Source organism: Ailuropoda melanoleuca, chromosome 12 (assembly GCF_002007445.2).
Source record: "Ailuropoda melanoleuca isolate Jingjing chromosome 12, ASM200744v2, whole genome shotgun sequence".
NCBI classification, from domain to species: domain Eukaryota; kingdom Metazoa; phylum Chordata; class Mammalia; order Carnivora; family Ursidae; genus Ailuropoda; species Ailuropoda melanoleuca.
Genome location: NC_048229.1, coordinates 65,172,767 through 65,191,289, shown reverse-complemented (window position 1 = coordinate 65,191,289; position 18,523 = coordinate 65,172,767). Strand labels below are relative to the sequence as shown.

General features: G+C 33.3%; 1 protein-coding gene across 5 annotated transcripts in view; it reads right to left on the bottom strand.

Annotated features, from left to right (window-relative positions):
• The window catches only part of NFAT5 (nuclear factor of activated T cells 5), a 118,401-nt gene that overhangs the window by 59,275 nt on the left and 40,603 nt on the right, over positions 1-18,523 (bottom strand). For 4 of the 5 annotated variants that reach the window (XM_002923652.4, XM_011230361.3, XM_034638627.1 and 1 more), the window contains one exon: positions 7,677-7,802. In XM_002923652.4, coding sequence (XP_002923698.2) covers positions 7,677-7,802 — 126 coding nt within the window. Of the gene's footprint in view, positions 1-7,676; positions 7,803-18,523 lie in introns of those variants that run through there. The other variant, XM_011230362.3, reaches the window with a different exon arrangement.

Genomic DNA, 18,523 nt, shown 5'->3' with positions numbered 1-18,523 from the left:
ATATACTTAGATTAAATAATAAAGGTACTCCTGTCAACTCTAGTCCAATGTATTCATATTTTTTTTAGAGGAGATGAAAAAGGGGAAAGAAAATACTATTTATATCATTAAAATCTTGTAATTTAATTACTTGGGTTTTATCTGGGTCTGGATTAGAGTGGATATTAGATCCAACTGTAGACTAAACAAAGTGTCTAAGCAAAAAACAGAAGGTAAGTCATACACTGCTCTACCAGAAGTTTTGATACCTGATCATGCAAATGCATCACTTCTTTAAAAAAAAAAAAAGTGGGAAGAGAATTCTAGGACTTAGAACTCTTGAACAGTCACCTTTTGGAATCATCCCTATGGGAAATGTCTGTTTTCCCCATGACTCATCATCATCTATCAATGTCTTTCATATACGAGGGCTCCCATTAAGAGAGTATCAACATGAAGGAATAAGTCAGAATGTAAATACTATGGCCCATGTGTGGCTCAATCTTGGCTGACGGGCAAAATTTCAAAGGTAAAAAACAGACTGGGTGAGGGGTGCCTGGGTGGCACAGTGGTTAGGCATCTGCCTTCGGCTCAGGGCGTGATCCTGGCATTATGGGATCGAGCCCACGTCAGGCTCTTCTGCTATGAGCCTGCTTCTTCCTCTCCCACTCCCCCTGCTTGTGTTCCCTCTCTCGCTGGCTGTCTCTATCTCTGTTGAATAAACAAATCTTTTAAAATAAATAAATAAATAAATAAATAAATAAATAAACAGACTGGGTGAGAATGGAAAGAAAGAGGCAAAATAAGGTTAAAAAGCTTATTTTTATTAAAATACCTACTTTTTAAAACATTACAAATGAAAGGAGAAACTCATGTGGGAAAAAAGTCAATGTTTATTGAATGATCACTAATTGTCAGGTAATGTTAAGTATTCTACATACCTATCTTTATAAAAAACCTTAAGAAAAAGTTGGTATTAGTGTCTAGTTACAGGGGCAATATTACAAATTTATTTTAACCTTCACAAAATTCTGACCAAATGATACGATAGCAATCAGATTCAAGTTAGATCCTTATGATTCCGAAACCCGTACTAATTTTATTATATTTCATATGTGGGAAAAATAAATAAATAGAAATAAAACAATAATATGTGTGTGTGTGTGTGTGTGTGTGTGTGTGTGTGTGTTACATCCAGATTATGCCTGTGCAGGCCTGGCACTTTGAGGTACTTTCTCAGTTATTATCTATTTAATTTCATTGATAATAACGCCTTTTCAGGAAGGAATGAATTTTACCTCAGTGGGCTAAATAAATACTACTGATGGACATCTACTTGCATTTATTGATGAAAAGGTAATGTACCCTCACTTATGCCAAAAATAAATTCATCAAGTATCTAATATATCTCATATCTTTATTACTTTTTAAGAGCACAGTTCAATGAACATTTTGACTTATTTTAATCATCTGCCACATGGTGTTTTTAAATTATGAAGTATTTAAAACTAATACCCATGCTTCCTCTGCTCATATTTTAACAAATGCTAACATTTTACTACATATGTTTTTATTTTTAAGAGAAGAAATATAACAGAAACAGGTGAAATCTTTTGTTGTGACCTACCCTAATCCATTCTCCTCATTCCTACCCTAGCTGGAGTACTATTTATACAACTTCATTAGTATTATTTGCAAAACTAATTGGGTTTTTTTTAAGGTTTTATTTTTATTTGAGAGAGAATAAGAGAGAGACAGACAGACACCACAAGTGGAGGAGGGAAAGGGAGAAGCAGACTCTCCTGAGCAGGGAACCTGACGCAGGGCTCAATCCCAGGACTCTGGATTCAGGAACTGAGTTGAAGGCAGACACTTAACCTTAACCAACTGAGCCACCCAGGCACCCCTATACAACTAATTGTTATAAAACAATTACTTATGGCAATTGGTATGGCAACACCTTTTATTTATATTATCAATCTTTTTTGGTGATATAAGAAAGTAAGTCCAGTTCTGTCCATTAATTTATTAATGTGAAATTGTACAAAATACATTAAAATAGTAACGATTTTATGTATGTATTTTGTCTTGAAGGTTGAGAATCACTGAGTAGTTTTAAAATGCTAATCTACAGACTCAGGTAATATAAAAATGTGCTTTTCCCATCAGAAACAGAATAAATCAAAATGTTTATAAAGTTGTTGCTAAAAATTATCAAGAGGACAATAGAAAGGTAAACATTTTAGGAATAAATAAAAAACAGGCATGTGCACTTTTTGTAAGTGATAATTTATAATACAGATGGCCTCCTGAATTCTTACTTATTTCTGAATTAATCATTATGTCCCAAGTTTGCTTATGCTTTTCATTTTAATAATGCAGATGTTAACATAAATCTATACATACATACATGTTTCTATATGAATAAATGTATACATTTAGATTTACAATATAATTTCAGTAAAAAGACAGAATGAGGAATAGAGTGTTTAAGCCTATTTGCAACATTTTTGTAACTAGAATCTGACTTCCTTCTGGAAGTGGTCCAGTTGTCTATAAAAAGTAGAAATGACCGACCATATGGAATAACCAAGATCAACTCACATTTTAGCTCACAACATCAATACATAGGTTACATAGGTGAATCACCTTTCCTGCTAATGAGGTTTGAGTTTAATTTTCGGAATAGTATACTACATAAATGTTCAAATTCTGAAATATGTTGACCTAGTTAACTTAGGACAGCAATCAAAGGCAAATTTGCTCCTCGAAATTTATTCAACTCAAGAAAATACAAATTACATAACTGCAAATACTTCCTAACACTAGTAAATAAATTATAATAAATTCAATGCACTATATAATTCTGTGGCTGTGAATCACTGTTATTAAAATTTAATTTTCTCCTAGAAATCATATTCCAATTTTATAGATCCTGAAACTTGCAGAATTAAAGGGGCATATGACTTTCCCAACTCAATATCCTACACACTGTTTAGTCCAGGAACTACTGTTATCTAAGTGAAATAATAGCACAAAATTCCCTGAACTACAATCTCAAGAAGAAAAGAACTTAGACACCAGCAGGAAAGAAGAGAGGTATCTTGTGCCTGGAAGAACTGAGATATGATGATATGCAAATTGTCCAGCACAATTTCTATTACACAGTAGGAACTCAAAAATGATAACATTTTCTTAAACTCATTTTTTTTTTACTACTCCGTTGTTATGGATGGTTTAGAAATTCCTATGATTTTTTTTTTAAGATTTTATTTTTATTATGTGACAGAGAGACAGCCAGGGAGAGAGGGAACACAGCAGGGGAGTGGAGAGGAAGAAGCAGGCTCCCAGCGGAGGAGCCCGATGTGGGACTCGATCCCGGAATGCCAGTATCACGCCCTGAGTCGAAGGCAGACACCTAATGACTGTGCTACCCAGGAGCCCCAGAAATTCCTATGATTTTATTAGATGATTAAGATGTCTAAAACAAATGAAAGCATAACTGTTCTTTGATAACAGGACATTTAGCTCTCTAGCATCCTCTCCTCCAATATAAAGAGCACTCAAATTAAGTTCTTTCAGTATAGAAAATACCTGTTAGGTACTTGTGATTTATTAACAGCTGTGGCATAAAATTCAAAGCACTATTTAATAAGTCTCACTCTTCCAACAGCAAAGTTTATCATATGGATCACTTCCTGTAAAGTTATTAACTAAAATTACAGCCTTTAAAAACTTCCAGTGATCTAACTACTGGAGATACTCAACTGGTACTTCTAATATACATGCTTAATCTGTATGTACACCTATACCTGTTAAAAACTGCTACAAAGTATCAGTATCCTGAGACTGTATTACTTCTTAAAAAAGTATTAATACATAATTACTGAAAGTAAAATAGCAATTTTAACAAAAGAATCACTAGTTATTCTTAAGATTCTCTCACTGAATTATAAAATTATATAACCATAAACCATAAAATTTATGGTTTAATTCATTCTTTATCTCAAGAATTAGAATAAAAATTTTAAAGAAACTTGAAACAGTTACCTTATTAGCAAAGTCATGTTTTGATACAAACTAATAAACAATGCCATATCCCAAAATGAAGAAAAAGAATCTAGGATAGAATAAGAAAATAAACTAATTTCTTAAAATGAAGAGTAAAGTTTATTGTTCACTTTTGTGAAAGACTTCCTATTTTAACTAAATGAAGTAAATCTAAGGATTAAAAACTATAAACATACAAGTAGATTTTAAAAAATAGTTGAGGGGCGCCTGGGTAGCACAGTCGTTAAGCGTCTGCCTTCGGCTCAGGGCGTGATCCCGGCATTCGGGATCGAGTCCCACATCGGGATCCTCCGCTGGGAGCCTGCTTCTTCCTCTCCCACTCCCCTGCTGTGTTCCCTCTCTCGCTGGCTGTCTCTCTGTCACATAAATAAATAAAATCTTTAATAAATAAATAAAAAATAGTTGATTGTATACGTATACGAGTTATTTTTTTATCAATAAAGCTGTTATTTAAGAAAAATGCTTGCCATATCTCTTTGCAAAAACTTAAACTCTGGTGTAACTGTTTGTGTTAGTTCTAAATAATAATTGCGTTTTAGTTCTTTATAACCTATACTTTAGGATTTCACCTCCTCAAAAAAAAAAATCAAACTAAAAGAATCCTTTCACAGTCACATATCTTGAGCAACTCCTTATTTTGCCAAAAATGCCATTAATTCATTTGGATGACTTTCTTGTGTTAGGAAAATGGCTCCTGTCTTAACTATTGAGAACCTACAATACTGTTCAGAAAGTCTGTATTTCTAAAACTTATTCACATACTGAACCTCAAACTCTTAACTACTTTTCTAAACCTCAAACTCTTAACTACCTTTCTAGTGGGACAAAAGCAGAGGACTTAAAAAATGAGGAGTACAAATTTCAGACTGGTGATTCTCAACTGTATCTCCCAGATTTTGACACTTGGCCCACGGAGAGGGGAGGAGTTGTGTAGAAGTAAGCCCTCTTTCTCCCAGCCCCAAACCTGGAACTTACCCGATAAAAAGATGTTACTGATGGGAGTATGTAAAAGTGTGAATAGTACAGAGGCAGAAAAAGGTTTGAGAAATACTCTTTTATCCAATATTCTGGATTGTGGATTAGCAGCATCATGTTTACTCATTCCCTCAGTAATATGTAAAGGGAAAAAAATCTAGATTGGCGAATCTGAGAAACACATTTTAAATAATTAAGTAATAAAGAATGTACATGAACACCTGTATGCCCAGCCTCTAAATTTTAAAATTTAAATTGATTTAGAACTTGTGAAACACAAACCTTTATAGCAGAACTAGAAGTCTGTTCCCACCAGGCCCTCATACCTGATAGCAGCCAATCCGGCTCCTTCAAAACTCTGAAGAATTAACTACATCAAGAGTCATCATTTTTATGCATTTCATATTTAAACAGCAAATGTATAGATTAAAAAATAAAACTCAGAGAAGTCTAAATTAATGTGTCTTTCCCTAGACATCAAGTCTTTTGGCCAGGAAACACTGAGTAACTAGGTAATTTACTCCAAATCCTTCTCTTTGACAGTTATGTCACTAAAGATATTCATGTCAAATAAAAAAACAACACTATAATGATACCTACTAACTGACTTCCCTACAATAATTATTCTGTAATTTAAACTCTCCTACCTATAATGTTATATGACAAAGACTATTCTACTAATAAGACAGAATCCTAAAATAAGATTATATTGGTTACTAAAAGTAAATTTATGTAAAAAAAATTACAAATGACTTCGTTTTAAATCATAGAAACTTTCTGTATGTGAATATAAGAAAGCTGTCAATGTTATCTCCTTACTCTCTTCACCTTCTTTAGAATGTCAATAACTTCTCTATTAAGAATTTATTACTTCAGAATACTTCCTTTGGTTAATTCTCTTATTTTCATGATTTTTCAATTCATGTCTTTCAATCTAATTTATATGGAGAGGATTTTCTCAAATAAATAGAGGGATGGAGGGAGGATCAACATTCTATTAGTGACTCAAATTCAAGAACTTTCAATATCTACAGATAAAACTTGAAAATGAGTTTGGTATTACTTAAAAGGAAGTGTTCTTTTCCAAACCTAGCTGACATTTTTTCAGCTTTTAAAAGGAACTGGATCTACTGTCAACAGATGTTAAAAAGCACAGAAGAAACAGACTTTTAGTTCTATATAGATTCAACAAGTCTACAAAAAATAATCTCAAAAGATACAAAAGAAATCAGTTAGTCAATTTCTACTTGTGGATTTAAAGTGAAATATTTCATTAAAAATCTTTTTTTGCCCATATTTTATCAACTGATACAATTTTTAAGCAATATTTACAATTTTAAATTCCAGAAAAAATATTCAGGGACATTTTAGAACCCAGTGGATATAAAATAAAACCAGGTCATCTTACTAATTTCATTACTAAAAAGATCACAGTTAAATCCACAGAATCCGTTAGAAAATGTCTGGCAACACATGAACAGTGAGCAGGGCTGATAAGTTTCTTTGCTATGTTTAAAGTTTTCCTGCCCTCAATCAGGAAGGCTGCACACTGCAGTATACAGCTCAGGGAAAAGATTTGTACACAAGGTTAATGGTACATTGGTTAATGCATACAAGAAAAATATATGAAATTCTATTACAGTACCAAATCCTTATTTAAACCACAACCTTCCGCTTCACTGTTCTTTTTGAAATGAAATGAATTTACTGAGAACAATGCTGTGATGGATTTTAAGTACCATTTAAAAGATGAGCGGTTTCATTGGATAAGAAACCTCTACTTAGAAGGATAAAACTTCAGAGTGTAAATATATCTATATACGTAGATATATAGATATATAGATATGTAATTTTTTCCTTTTTTAAACCAAACATACTTAGCAGTGTATAAAACCCAACTAAAAAAAGAAATACAGTTGGGCAATCTAATATTATTGAAAGCACTCATTAATTTATCAATAATCAAGACTTTTTCTATTAGCTTATCCATCAATCTTTTATTCTGGTTGATTAAAAAATGGAACCAATTTTATATAAAGTGTATGATTTGAGAGCTGAGTAAAAATAAAGTTGATAAATTTCAAACATTAATTTCCGTACTTTTTCATTGATATTACAAAATGCCTTTACATAAATATTGCATTCAAATCTTCCATTACTTTCAACTGAATTTAAAAGAAGTCTAAAGTCACATACTTTTAAATGCAGGGAAAAGGTTTAATAACATGCTACAAACAGAAAAGAGACTTGAGTACTTGAGTCCTTTTTCAGATTATACAAAATATTTTTCTCTTTAAGCAAATTTTCAAAAATAATTGTTAAATAGAGACTCGAATGTAATTTTCTATCCATAGCTTGGTATGTAACTTTTTATGTGCAGTCAATAAAAGAGCTTCAAGTTTGTTTCCACAGCTGAAGATAAGCTCCTAGAAAAGAAACGGCACTAACAGATGTGCCAATGTGAAATTTTAAGAAATAAGAATTATATCAAGAAATGTAAATCGAAATATTTTAAGGTTAAAAGTATATATTTAAACCTTTTAAAACAAACCCTCAAATCACACTCTTTTTGATATGAACTTTGCCAGCACTGTTCATGTTGGCCAGATAACACACTAGTTTTCTTTAATAAAATAAAATGAAATGCATACCAGCAGCAACTACAGCTGGAGGAGGCGAGCCTGCCTCACCACCACTTGTCTGACTCATTGATGCTACAGATGTTTCTCTAGATGGAGGTAACTGTAACTCCTTTGGGAGAAGATCATAGACAGATTCTGTAGGAGGAAGGAGAAAAAAATTTTAAGATAACCTAATACATGAACATGAAATTAATATGTCTTTTTCACTCAGGCGGAGAACTATACTATTCACACACTCACACACATACACTCCATATAATTACTGTTGTAAAGAATTATTAGCAAATATTTTTCTTTTATTATGCAATTTTACTGAACTGAAGAATGAATTCTCCATTAGTTCTGTCCCCTGTTTTCTTTTTGGCTTTTTCCTTTATATTTAAGATGCTCTCTAAAGCTACTAAATTTTAGAACTGGATAAACTCAGACAAAATATAAGAAACATCAAATAACCCAAAATGGTCCAGTATCTTCCTTCATAATAATAAGTGTAACTTGTCATACTCTTATCAGCTTTAAAATGGCTTCTTCAACGAGACCATTAGTCTAGCCTTGCTCTTCTACACCGCACCTTATAGCAATATTTTAATTCACTATCATAGTGCATTTTTCTCTCCCAAAAAAAGCTAAACAAGGAATGTCATAGCTCAAGGAAATATTGTACTTTTTATTCTAAGCTATCTCCAAACTCTAGAAAGGCACAAGTATAAGATACTCTTACATCAGAAAGGATAAACGCCTAAATTAGACTATGATTACTTTTGTATCCCAGACTAAAGAATACTGTATCTTTTTTAAAAAAGATTTTATTTATTTATTTGTCAGAGAGAGAAAGGAGAGCAGGCACAAGCAGGGGGAGCAGCAGGCAGAGGGAGAAGCAGACTCCCTGCTGAGCAAGGAGCCCGATGAGGGACTCCATCCAAGGACCCCGGGATCATGACCTGAGCTAAAGGCAGATGCTTAAGTGACTGAGCCACCCAGGCATCTCTATATTTTTTTTATTATTATTATGTTCATATATCTTTTTAATGTACTTTACAATCACTGTCCATAAAATTACATTTATATCTACTATTTTAAAAATTATTTTCTAGTTATTATTGTATGGTTTTGGGCACAAACAATTAATACCCTGTAAAAGTAGTAGAATCAATGTTGGAAGGAACTTCAAAAGACCACTTAGAATCATATACCCACTTTCAAAAGAACTGAGATACAGGGTTTAAGGGATTTGCCCAGTATTTCAAGAAACCCAACATTTCACCAAATAAAAAAGAGTATTAATCATTTGCATGAGGGATTAAAAAACAAAGGTAGCACTCTAAGACATTTTATCCTTGATAACAAACAATACTTTTATTTATTTTTTTAAATGTTTTTTTATTATATTATGTTAGTCACCATACAGTACATTCCTGGTTTTTGACGTAAAGTTCGATGATTCATTAGTTGCGTTTAACACCCAGTGCACCATGCAATACGTGCCCTCCTTACTACCCATCACCAGCCTATCCCATTCCCCCACCCCCCTCCCCTCTGAAGCCCTCAGAGTCCATAGTCTCTCATGCTTCATTCCCCTTTCTGATTATCCCCACTTTCTTTATCCCTTTCTTCCCCTACCGATCTTCCTAGTTCTTGTTTCATAGATGAGAGAAATCATATGATAATTCTTTCTCTGCTTGACTTATTTCACCTAGCATTATCTCCTCCAGTGCCGTCCATGTTGCAGCAAACAATACTTTTAGTTAACTGATCACTGAATACATATTTTGATCCTTCCAATTAATCTTTGAATTATGTACACCAACTTTGACATGGATAGGGATAAGGAAGAATGTCCTGAAGGAAAGCTAAAACTAGAAGTTTTACTATTAAATGATATTCACTTAGCAGAATCAACTGAAAATTGTCTTTTGAAAAACTATTACCTAACACTTGGAGACCCTAATTAAAACAGAAATGCCAGTATCACCGAATATTGATTTTAAACCAATTATCTTTCTCAATACATGTTGAAAACAAGACTTGCTTATATATAAAAGAGAAGTATACTCAAGTCCTTTTTTTTTTTTTTTGGTCCAAACAAACCAAAAGGAAATATGAAAATAAAAATGGCTTAGATGAAAAGAGAAAGATCTACCAAAATATATTTCCATCAAGGAAAAAAAAAAAGTCCTAGTAGTAGCCCATCCCTAACAGCACTTCACTAGTTGGAACTATTTCTCCACTTTTTTAATCATTAAAATAAATAAATCAAAACAAAACAAACCTGTGTGGGCTGAAACATTCTATCTTTCCCAAAGAAGTGTATAAAACTGAATCTATATTAGAGTTATAATAGCAATGTTAATAGAAATACATTGGAAAGTTACTAAATATAGAACTTATTATTATCTTAGCCCTCCGCACAGCCTACCCCCCAAAACAAACAAAGTAACATGCAAGGTGAAGTAGAAGGTGTAGGAAGCATGGACTCATTCCTTCATCAAAGGTATTTTCTGATTAACTCACTCAAGTGTTTGGAAATTAAAGAAGCCAGAAGTCTTATCATATCTACCCAAGGGAAGAAGCAGTTAATACAGTCATTACCATCATAGGCTCTGATTTCAAACATAACTGGGTTGGCTCCGCTGCTTCAAACAATCAATGACTTAAATCCTCATTTAAATTTTTCTTTTACCCCATTATCTTGAAGAAACTCTCCCCAAGCTATGATTGTACAACCCAACCCCATATACTGGCCTTACTCTTAAATGTGTTTCCCATAAAATATAAAAAGATTAAAGGAATATAAATTATGCTGTTAATACTATTGTCATTTACTCCTAAATTCAATACAAATTAGTTTTACAGTATCCACTACCCAATGAAAGAACTCCTGAACGTCTTGTTGAAAATTAAAAAATAGTCTTAAGTTGGTACTAACCACCTCATGTTAAGACATCATATCTATTTTTCTTGTCTTATCTTTTAAACTAGTTAGATAATGAAAGAATGAAATTCTACGTTTATAAACACAGAATATGAGGAAAGAGACCAGGAAATTCATAATGGAAAGCCAGTTTCTTAAGTAAAGACTTTATTAGAAAACAAAAGTAAAATTTTTTTGTTAAAGAAGAGAGTGAGAATGGTCACAAGTTTTCTCTTTTGGATGGCAAAAATGTTCTAAAATTGGACTATGGTAATGGTTACACAACTCTGTAAATAAACTAACCACTACTGAATTTGTATGCTTTAAATAGGTGAATTTTATGATATGTAAATTATACACCAGTAAAGCTGTTTAAAAAAAAAAAAAAGGAAAGAAAGAAAGTGGAATAGAACAAGTACAAGTGAAATTGCACAAAAGCAAGGTACATCTCTCACTGTTCCTAATAAACCTCCGGATAAAAATATCTCTTCACATATATTCTATTTATGAAAAGTGAAATTATGAAGGCCAAGCTGCACACTAATCTAATTTGCTTTTTAAGGCTCTTCTATTAGAGGATCAGGAAAATGCCACAGGTATAGTTACCCTAAATTCAGTAAAATACCTGAGAAAAATCTTAAAAAGTTCTCATAAGCATGATGAAGAAAAGTAGACTTAATAAAACAGATGACTCTAAGCAATAGCACCCAAAAATGTACGGGTTCAACCTGGAAGGAGGTGGTTACTACATCAATAACTTAAACAAACAGATCAAATTTGCGAATGACATAGGCTTAAGAGGGATGTATTATGTGTCATAATTCATCCCAGATCATGCAACCCTGGAGTATCTGCCCAGAGGAATGAAGTTAAATTCAGTTAGGATTAATGAAACCACTGGTAAAAATTGTTCCTGTACAATGTACTGAAAGGCACTTTCTCTTTTTTTTTAAATTGAGAAATAATTTTACTTTTGTTTTCTTTTTTCTTTTCTTCTTTTTATTATTTTAAATAGGCTCCACAATGGGTGTGGAGCCCAACACGGGGCTTGAACTCATGACTATGAGATCAAGACCTGAACAGAGATTGAGTTGGACGTTCAACCAACTGAGCCACCCAGGCACCCCTTTGTTTTATTTTAACTAAGCTCTATGCACAACATGGGGCTTGAACTCACAATCCCAAGATCAAGAGTCACATGCTCCACCAACTAAGACAGCCAGGCATTGTTTTCTAAGGAATTCGTTCCCTGATCAGCCAGGATTGAAGTGACCATTGTCTTAACTATTTTTTCTATTAATGTTGCTAATAATTTATGCAGCAATGTTTAATCAACTCACTTAATGGTTCATTATGAATTTTGGTTGACCAAAATCCCAAGTGCACTATTTAAATATCCCTGTAGAATTAGGACAGGTGTGAAATAACTTTATAAATAAATAAATGTTATTTGTAATAAATAACTTTGTTAAGAGAAATTATTAAGATAAGTATATGAAAAAGGACTTAGAAAGGGAAACAAGCTCAGAAGATCAAGAATTTGTCTTATGTTGGTGCAATACTGTAGAGCATATGGCCTTTGGGGGAAGGAAGAAATGGAGGAATTAAATTATTTTCAGATAACTGAAAGCAAACCAATGCTTCCCAATGTTGGGTGGGAAGGTGAACAACATAAAAATGGGCTGACTGGCTGGTTTGTTAGCGTGGTCATTCAGTAAACTCTAACTGATCCATTTATGTCACTGATTATTTTCTGGGTCAATTTGGTCTTTTATTCTTCAACACTGGCTATGAGTTGTTTCACTATACTGCATCAAACTCAAAGTAGACAGAAATCCTATCCTGAGGGCGCAATGCAGTGAAAGAGAAGGGAAAAGTTGGTAACTTAACAGTGCAGCTTATTTTTCTTAATTTTCTCAATTGGGAACAATGGTCCCTAACCGCTGATAATCCAAACCCCATTCTCTACTGCTTCATTCTGCAAGTTGTCAGTCCCAGCAAAAGGTGAAAAGACTTCAAATCCCCATACTCTCTCACTTTCCCCTGAAAGGTCCAGGGAGAAAAAACATAGGAAACAGCTGAGAAAAGGCATGCTTTTCTTGTTCTCTCTCGGCAAAATAATATTAATAACACAACTACTATTAATTAAGATTTTGGGGACGGTTCAGGCACTATGCAATGCTCATTATATACATTTTTTTAACTTGATTTCAGAACAATCCTGTGAGGTGGGTTTTACCAATAAAAACTTTGAACACCGTCCAACAGTAAAAAATTAAAAACGTGATACAACAAAAGAAAGGAATGATAAATATAAAGTTTATTAGGACGATGGTTTCCTTTGATGGAGAGAAAGGAGACCGGAAAAAGGAGGACCAGAAATAAGCTGGGCTGGACAGTGGGCTCACAGATGTTCTTTTATGAAAATATATAAGAAATCAGTAAACACAAAAAATTAAGATTATGCATGGATAGCATATAGCCTCACCGAGTTGCTATAAGATGATCTGTTAAAAAGAACTGTGCAACTTATCATTCCTTTGTTGGAATTTGTATCCTTACCTCACCCTTCTTGACCTGATAGCTAGCATTCAGTGTTCAATTGCCTTAGAGTCAAAAGACCAAATTTGTCAGAGAGGCCAACTACTTTATGACTTTTCTGGAGTCTTTCTTACTTACAGGTAGCAAAATAAATAAAAGTTGTACACAACTACTACTACAGACTTAAGTGCATGCAGAGATGAATGATAAAAAGACGGGGCGGGAGGAGAAGCTCTGGAAATAAATTCTTTCTGTTTAACTATCAAGCAAGCAGCCATAAATGGAAATATCTGTGGTAAAAAAGGATGTTATTTTGTTTGGGGAATGCTTTAAAATTTAACGAAAAGTAAACCCAAGATACAGCACAGATATTAGTTATTCAAATAATGAATGCTCCCTGATATCAGATGCAAATACTGTAATATTGAAAAATCCATTTATAAACATTTATACCTTATTTTTAAAATTGGGTTTTACTTATTTTTTTACAATCTAAATACGAAGCTAGTATAGCACCTCAGAATTAAAAGACTTTCAAAATGTCCTTGTAAATGGTTTGGGAACTAATTGCCTTACCCTTCCATATCTCTATTAACTATCTCAATAAACCAGTGAATCCCAAGGCTATGGTTTCATGTCAGACATTCTAAAACAAAATGCCTGGAACCTCCACTGTGCCAACATAGTTCTGCATTGAAGAGAGACAGCATTCATTCTGTTAAAAACACTTCAGGCTTGACAGTCATCATACTTGGCATCTCCACTGGAAAAACGTACTGGCTGAGGTCTACTGAATATTTGGTTTCTAAAAGATTATGAAGTCCAAGAATAACTAGTAGGTGATGCTCTTTTTTAACAAATTTTTCTCATCTAAGTTTAAGTCAGTTAATAGTTTGCTGTCACATATTTTCTTAATCATATCACTTCTTCCTAAATATATTTTATTACTGTTTTCATAAAACAATCTAGTGTTCTAAGGTATTTTAAATAATATACAGCAGCATACATTATATCAATTGGGAAATAAGAAAACTAATTTGAATTCCACAATCATTTTAACACATACTTTTTCTAATAGGTATTATTTTTCACCTAAAAACTTACAATTTTTTTCAAAGTAACTTCTAAATGCTTATGAAACACAGAATGGAGTATACTATTCAACCAACCATTTTGGTTATTTGGGTTCTGAATTAACTTATTTTCTGAAGATATTACTTAAGTCTGTCCTAGAAGGAATAAGACTTTCAGTGTCATATCTATGACATAAACTATTGAGTAAAACATTTATGGCTTATTTACAATTTCAAAGATCTTATAAGAATACTTTTTCAATAGAGCTTTAAGAACTGTGGAGTTCAGACAGAGTCAAAGAGGGGCATGAGGAGGACCCACAGCTGGGAGTCAGAACCCTACTTGGATGAGGAGGGTATCTATGGGGACAGTGGGAGAAGTTCATAGCACAGGGTTTCAGAGCCAGAACAAGGTGAAGGAAACATTAATGGAGAGAGGAAGACAGAGAAGAGATATCCAGGTGCAGAGTCCAAGCAAAGTAAAGAAATTATCTGCAGCCTAGTGTGTGCAATCAGAGCCATACACTGTAATGTACATATACTTAAAATTTAGCTGAATGTTTACAAAACCAATACCGAATGAACATCTCTTTCACTGCCTAACAGTTAACCATATTATATAACCTTATATTTTAGTCATTCTTTTTAAAATTAAAATAACCATGTACTTATCAATGTATGTAATAATCTATCATCGAAAAGAAATACATATATTATCTATATTGTTTTTAATCTTGAAAAGACAGTTAATAAATGATGATTTGCTCATTCATTCATATACTTATTTATTAACCACAGCATTGTTTTAAATTAAGTAGAGTACTGAAATGCCAATTAGTGCCAGGCACAATAACACAGTAAATAAGAGTTTCTAACTTCAGTGTTATTTCTAACTGCATAGACCTTGCATTACAAGGTAGTTCAGAAGTTTATTTTTTAAAGGAAGAAACACTTAATTTTGTCACCACTAATCCATTTTGTGTTCATTGGTGCAGACACTGACGTGACCTATGTCTCTGTTTTCAAACAGCTTACAGTCCAGTGAGGTAGACTGCAAGTACATTAATAACCAATGGCATCAGTACCAAGACACAGAAGTTATGTGTGAGAAAAAAGAAAGGAGACATTAAATATAAAGAGGGCTAGAAAAGAATGGTATGAATGGAATGAATGTAGTTTTACCAGATTAACCTAAAATTCACGTAGAAAGCATAGGATCTTAGATGTAGAAGTAGTGAAAATATTAAACATAACCCTCAGTTTTCACAGAGAAGAAATTATATTCCTATTAGGTTATGACTTGATTAGCATAGCCAAGATTGGTTAAAGCTGGACCCTGAACAGGAGAATAGCTGGCTAAAGAGAAATCCTTTCCCCAGCATTCCTGTCTATACAATTAGAATGAAGGAATGGATATTACGAATGAATGAGCAAAGCATCTATCTTGATTGATTCTACCCAAACAATTATAAGACATTCATTCTTGTTTCTACCCCCAAAATGAGGGAAAACAAAACAAACAAAAATCTATCTTATTTTCTTTGTTGTCACTACCAGAATGTTCTCCCACTTTAACTAAAAGTCATTTTTCTGCAGTATTTTCTACTCCAAATACCCTATTTCCCCGTGTTCCATCTTCCAGCCTATGATCACCTAAACCACTATTTTCTTAATGAACAGATAAAAATTACTTTTCATATTTTAGGGTCTTCATTTTCAGTGATTTAAAAAAGCTATTTTCTACCAAGTTTCTTCTTTTCTATTCACGTAGCATGAATTTTTTCCTCCCTCAAGTCAATACTAAATAAATCAACAAGGCTCACTTTTTCCTCTCTATTCCACACAAGGATTATGAACAAACAGAATATGCAAACCTCATACTTTTAGAAGTAAGCTGATTGTTTAGAGATCAAAAATATTTGTCTACCATTAGGGGCAATAAACAAATGAGCAAGTTCATTACTTCTGCCTCTTTATTTAAGACAGTGGTAATCAATAAGGAATTGCATTTGGAAATACGTATTTTTTTTTTCCTGAATGAAGATGCCCTGGGATTCCATCACAGACTTACTGAAAAAGGGTTTACAGTAAGCAGGATCACAGAATGCACATTTTCATAGAGTTCCACAGTTGATTCTGGCAAAGAGCCATTACTTTAAAGCATGAAATTTAGCCTCAAATGTTCAGGCATGAGTTTTGCTATTTATTTTTTCCCCCTAAACTGTAGAAAAGAACAGTAACAAAGAGCTAAATCATTCTCTGCAGATTAAATTTTAAACCTTGAAGAGAAAACAATTACATTTACATATCAAGAAAAGGAAATGAGTGTTGTCTATCTTTCCTGACTAAAATGACAACTGCTATTTCACATGGCAGTAGATAATTTTGATATTTGATATTTGTATTTGATACAGGGAGACATGAACAATACATTAAATAATAAAGCAAATTAGCACAGTTCCTGTTATTTTGAACCTGAGAGATATTATCTAGAATTACCTCGTATGAGCAAAAAACAAAGATTCTCAATGAGTAACATTCTTTTTTTTTTTTTTTTTAAGATTTTATTTATTCATTTGACAGAGATAGAGACAGCCAGCAAGAGAGGGAACACAAGGAGAGGGAGTGGGAGAGGAAGAAGCAGGCTTCCAGCGGAGAAGCCTGATGTGGGGCTCGATCCCAGGACTCCGGGATCACACCCAGAGCCGAAGGCAGACGCTTAAGACTGAGCCACCCAGGCGCCCCTCAATGAATAACATTCTTTTTCTTTTTTTTTTTTTTAAGATTTTATTTATTTATTTGACAGAGAGAGACAGCCAGCGAGAGAGGGAACACAAGCAGGGGGAGTGGGAGAGGAAGAAGCAGGTTCCTAGTGGAGAAGCCTGATGTGGGGCTCGAGTCCACAATGCTGGGATCACACCCTGAGCCAAAGGCAGATGCTTAACGACTGCACCACCCAGGCGCCCCTCAATGAGTAACATTCTGATAGCATATGGTAGTCTTCCAGATCATCTACCTCCTGGCTATTCTCTAAATACAAATAACATTTGTTATAACATGGAAGTTTAATACTTTGTTTCTTGCAAAAAAAAAAAAAAAGAATACCTTGATTTTGATATAGTAACTAGATATCACTTTACTGATCCACAAAGCCACTCTTTTTATTAATTCTATAATGATTTTCAGTTGTCATTTTACAACAGCAAATGAAAGGGTAGCTTATGCAATCTTTTATGCTATGATGTGGTCCATAAACAGAAACAAGTACAGAAAGAGCTCTAGAAAATTGAAAATTGTTCTAAGAATAAATTACATCTGATAACATCACAATTTAGAAATCACAAAGTACTTTTATAATTATAGTATTAATATATGTGAAAAGTGCCTTGACTATAAAGTATATATAAATGAAAGATAATTATTACTATCTTATAGGCCATAATTTCAGAATAGATTGTTATGTTTTTCAGTGTTTTAACTTTTTATTAAAGCATAATATATACATACAGTGAAGTATACATAACTTAAGTCTTGAGCTGAAGAATTTAAAAAGTGAACACACACAAAATAACTACCACCCAGCTGATTAAGCATAGTTCATGCTTCGTCTCAGGTACTAGCCCTGGAATTAACCAATATTCTAACTTCTATTACCATAGATTATAGTTTTGCCTTTTTTTGAACTGTATATAATAAAAGAATCATAAAGGATATATATCCTTTTGTGCCTACCTTCTTTCACTCAGCATTGCCTGTTCAGTCTATTGGTACTGCTTACAACAGTTCATTCTTTTGCACTGCTATATATTATTCTGTCTTTTGAATATTCTATAATTAACCCATTCTGTTGTTACATGATTGAGTTGTTTATAGTTTCTACCTATTACAAAAATACTGCTATGAACATTCTCACATGCATATATATGTACTTCCCTTGGATATATACTTAGAAATCAAATTGCTGGGTTATAAGGTATGTGTACACTCAACTTTAGTAGATACTGCTAAACAGTTTCCCCAAGAGGGTATATCAATACACTCTCATCATCAACGTATGAAGTTCTGGCTACTCCACAAGCTCAGTCATAAAAAAATGTTTTTATAATTTTTTATAAGCCATTTCGTAGAGATGGAGTGATATCACACTGTGGTTTTAATTTGAAAACTAATGTTTTTGAGCACATTTACAAATGCTTATTGGCCATGTCATTATCTTCTTTTTTGAACATCTGTTCAAGTCCAATTCTTTTAGCCATATTTTAATTGGGTTGTCCTTGTTTTGTTTTATTTTTTGAGAGTGAGAGACAGAGCCCAAGCATTGGGGGGGGGGG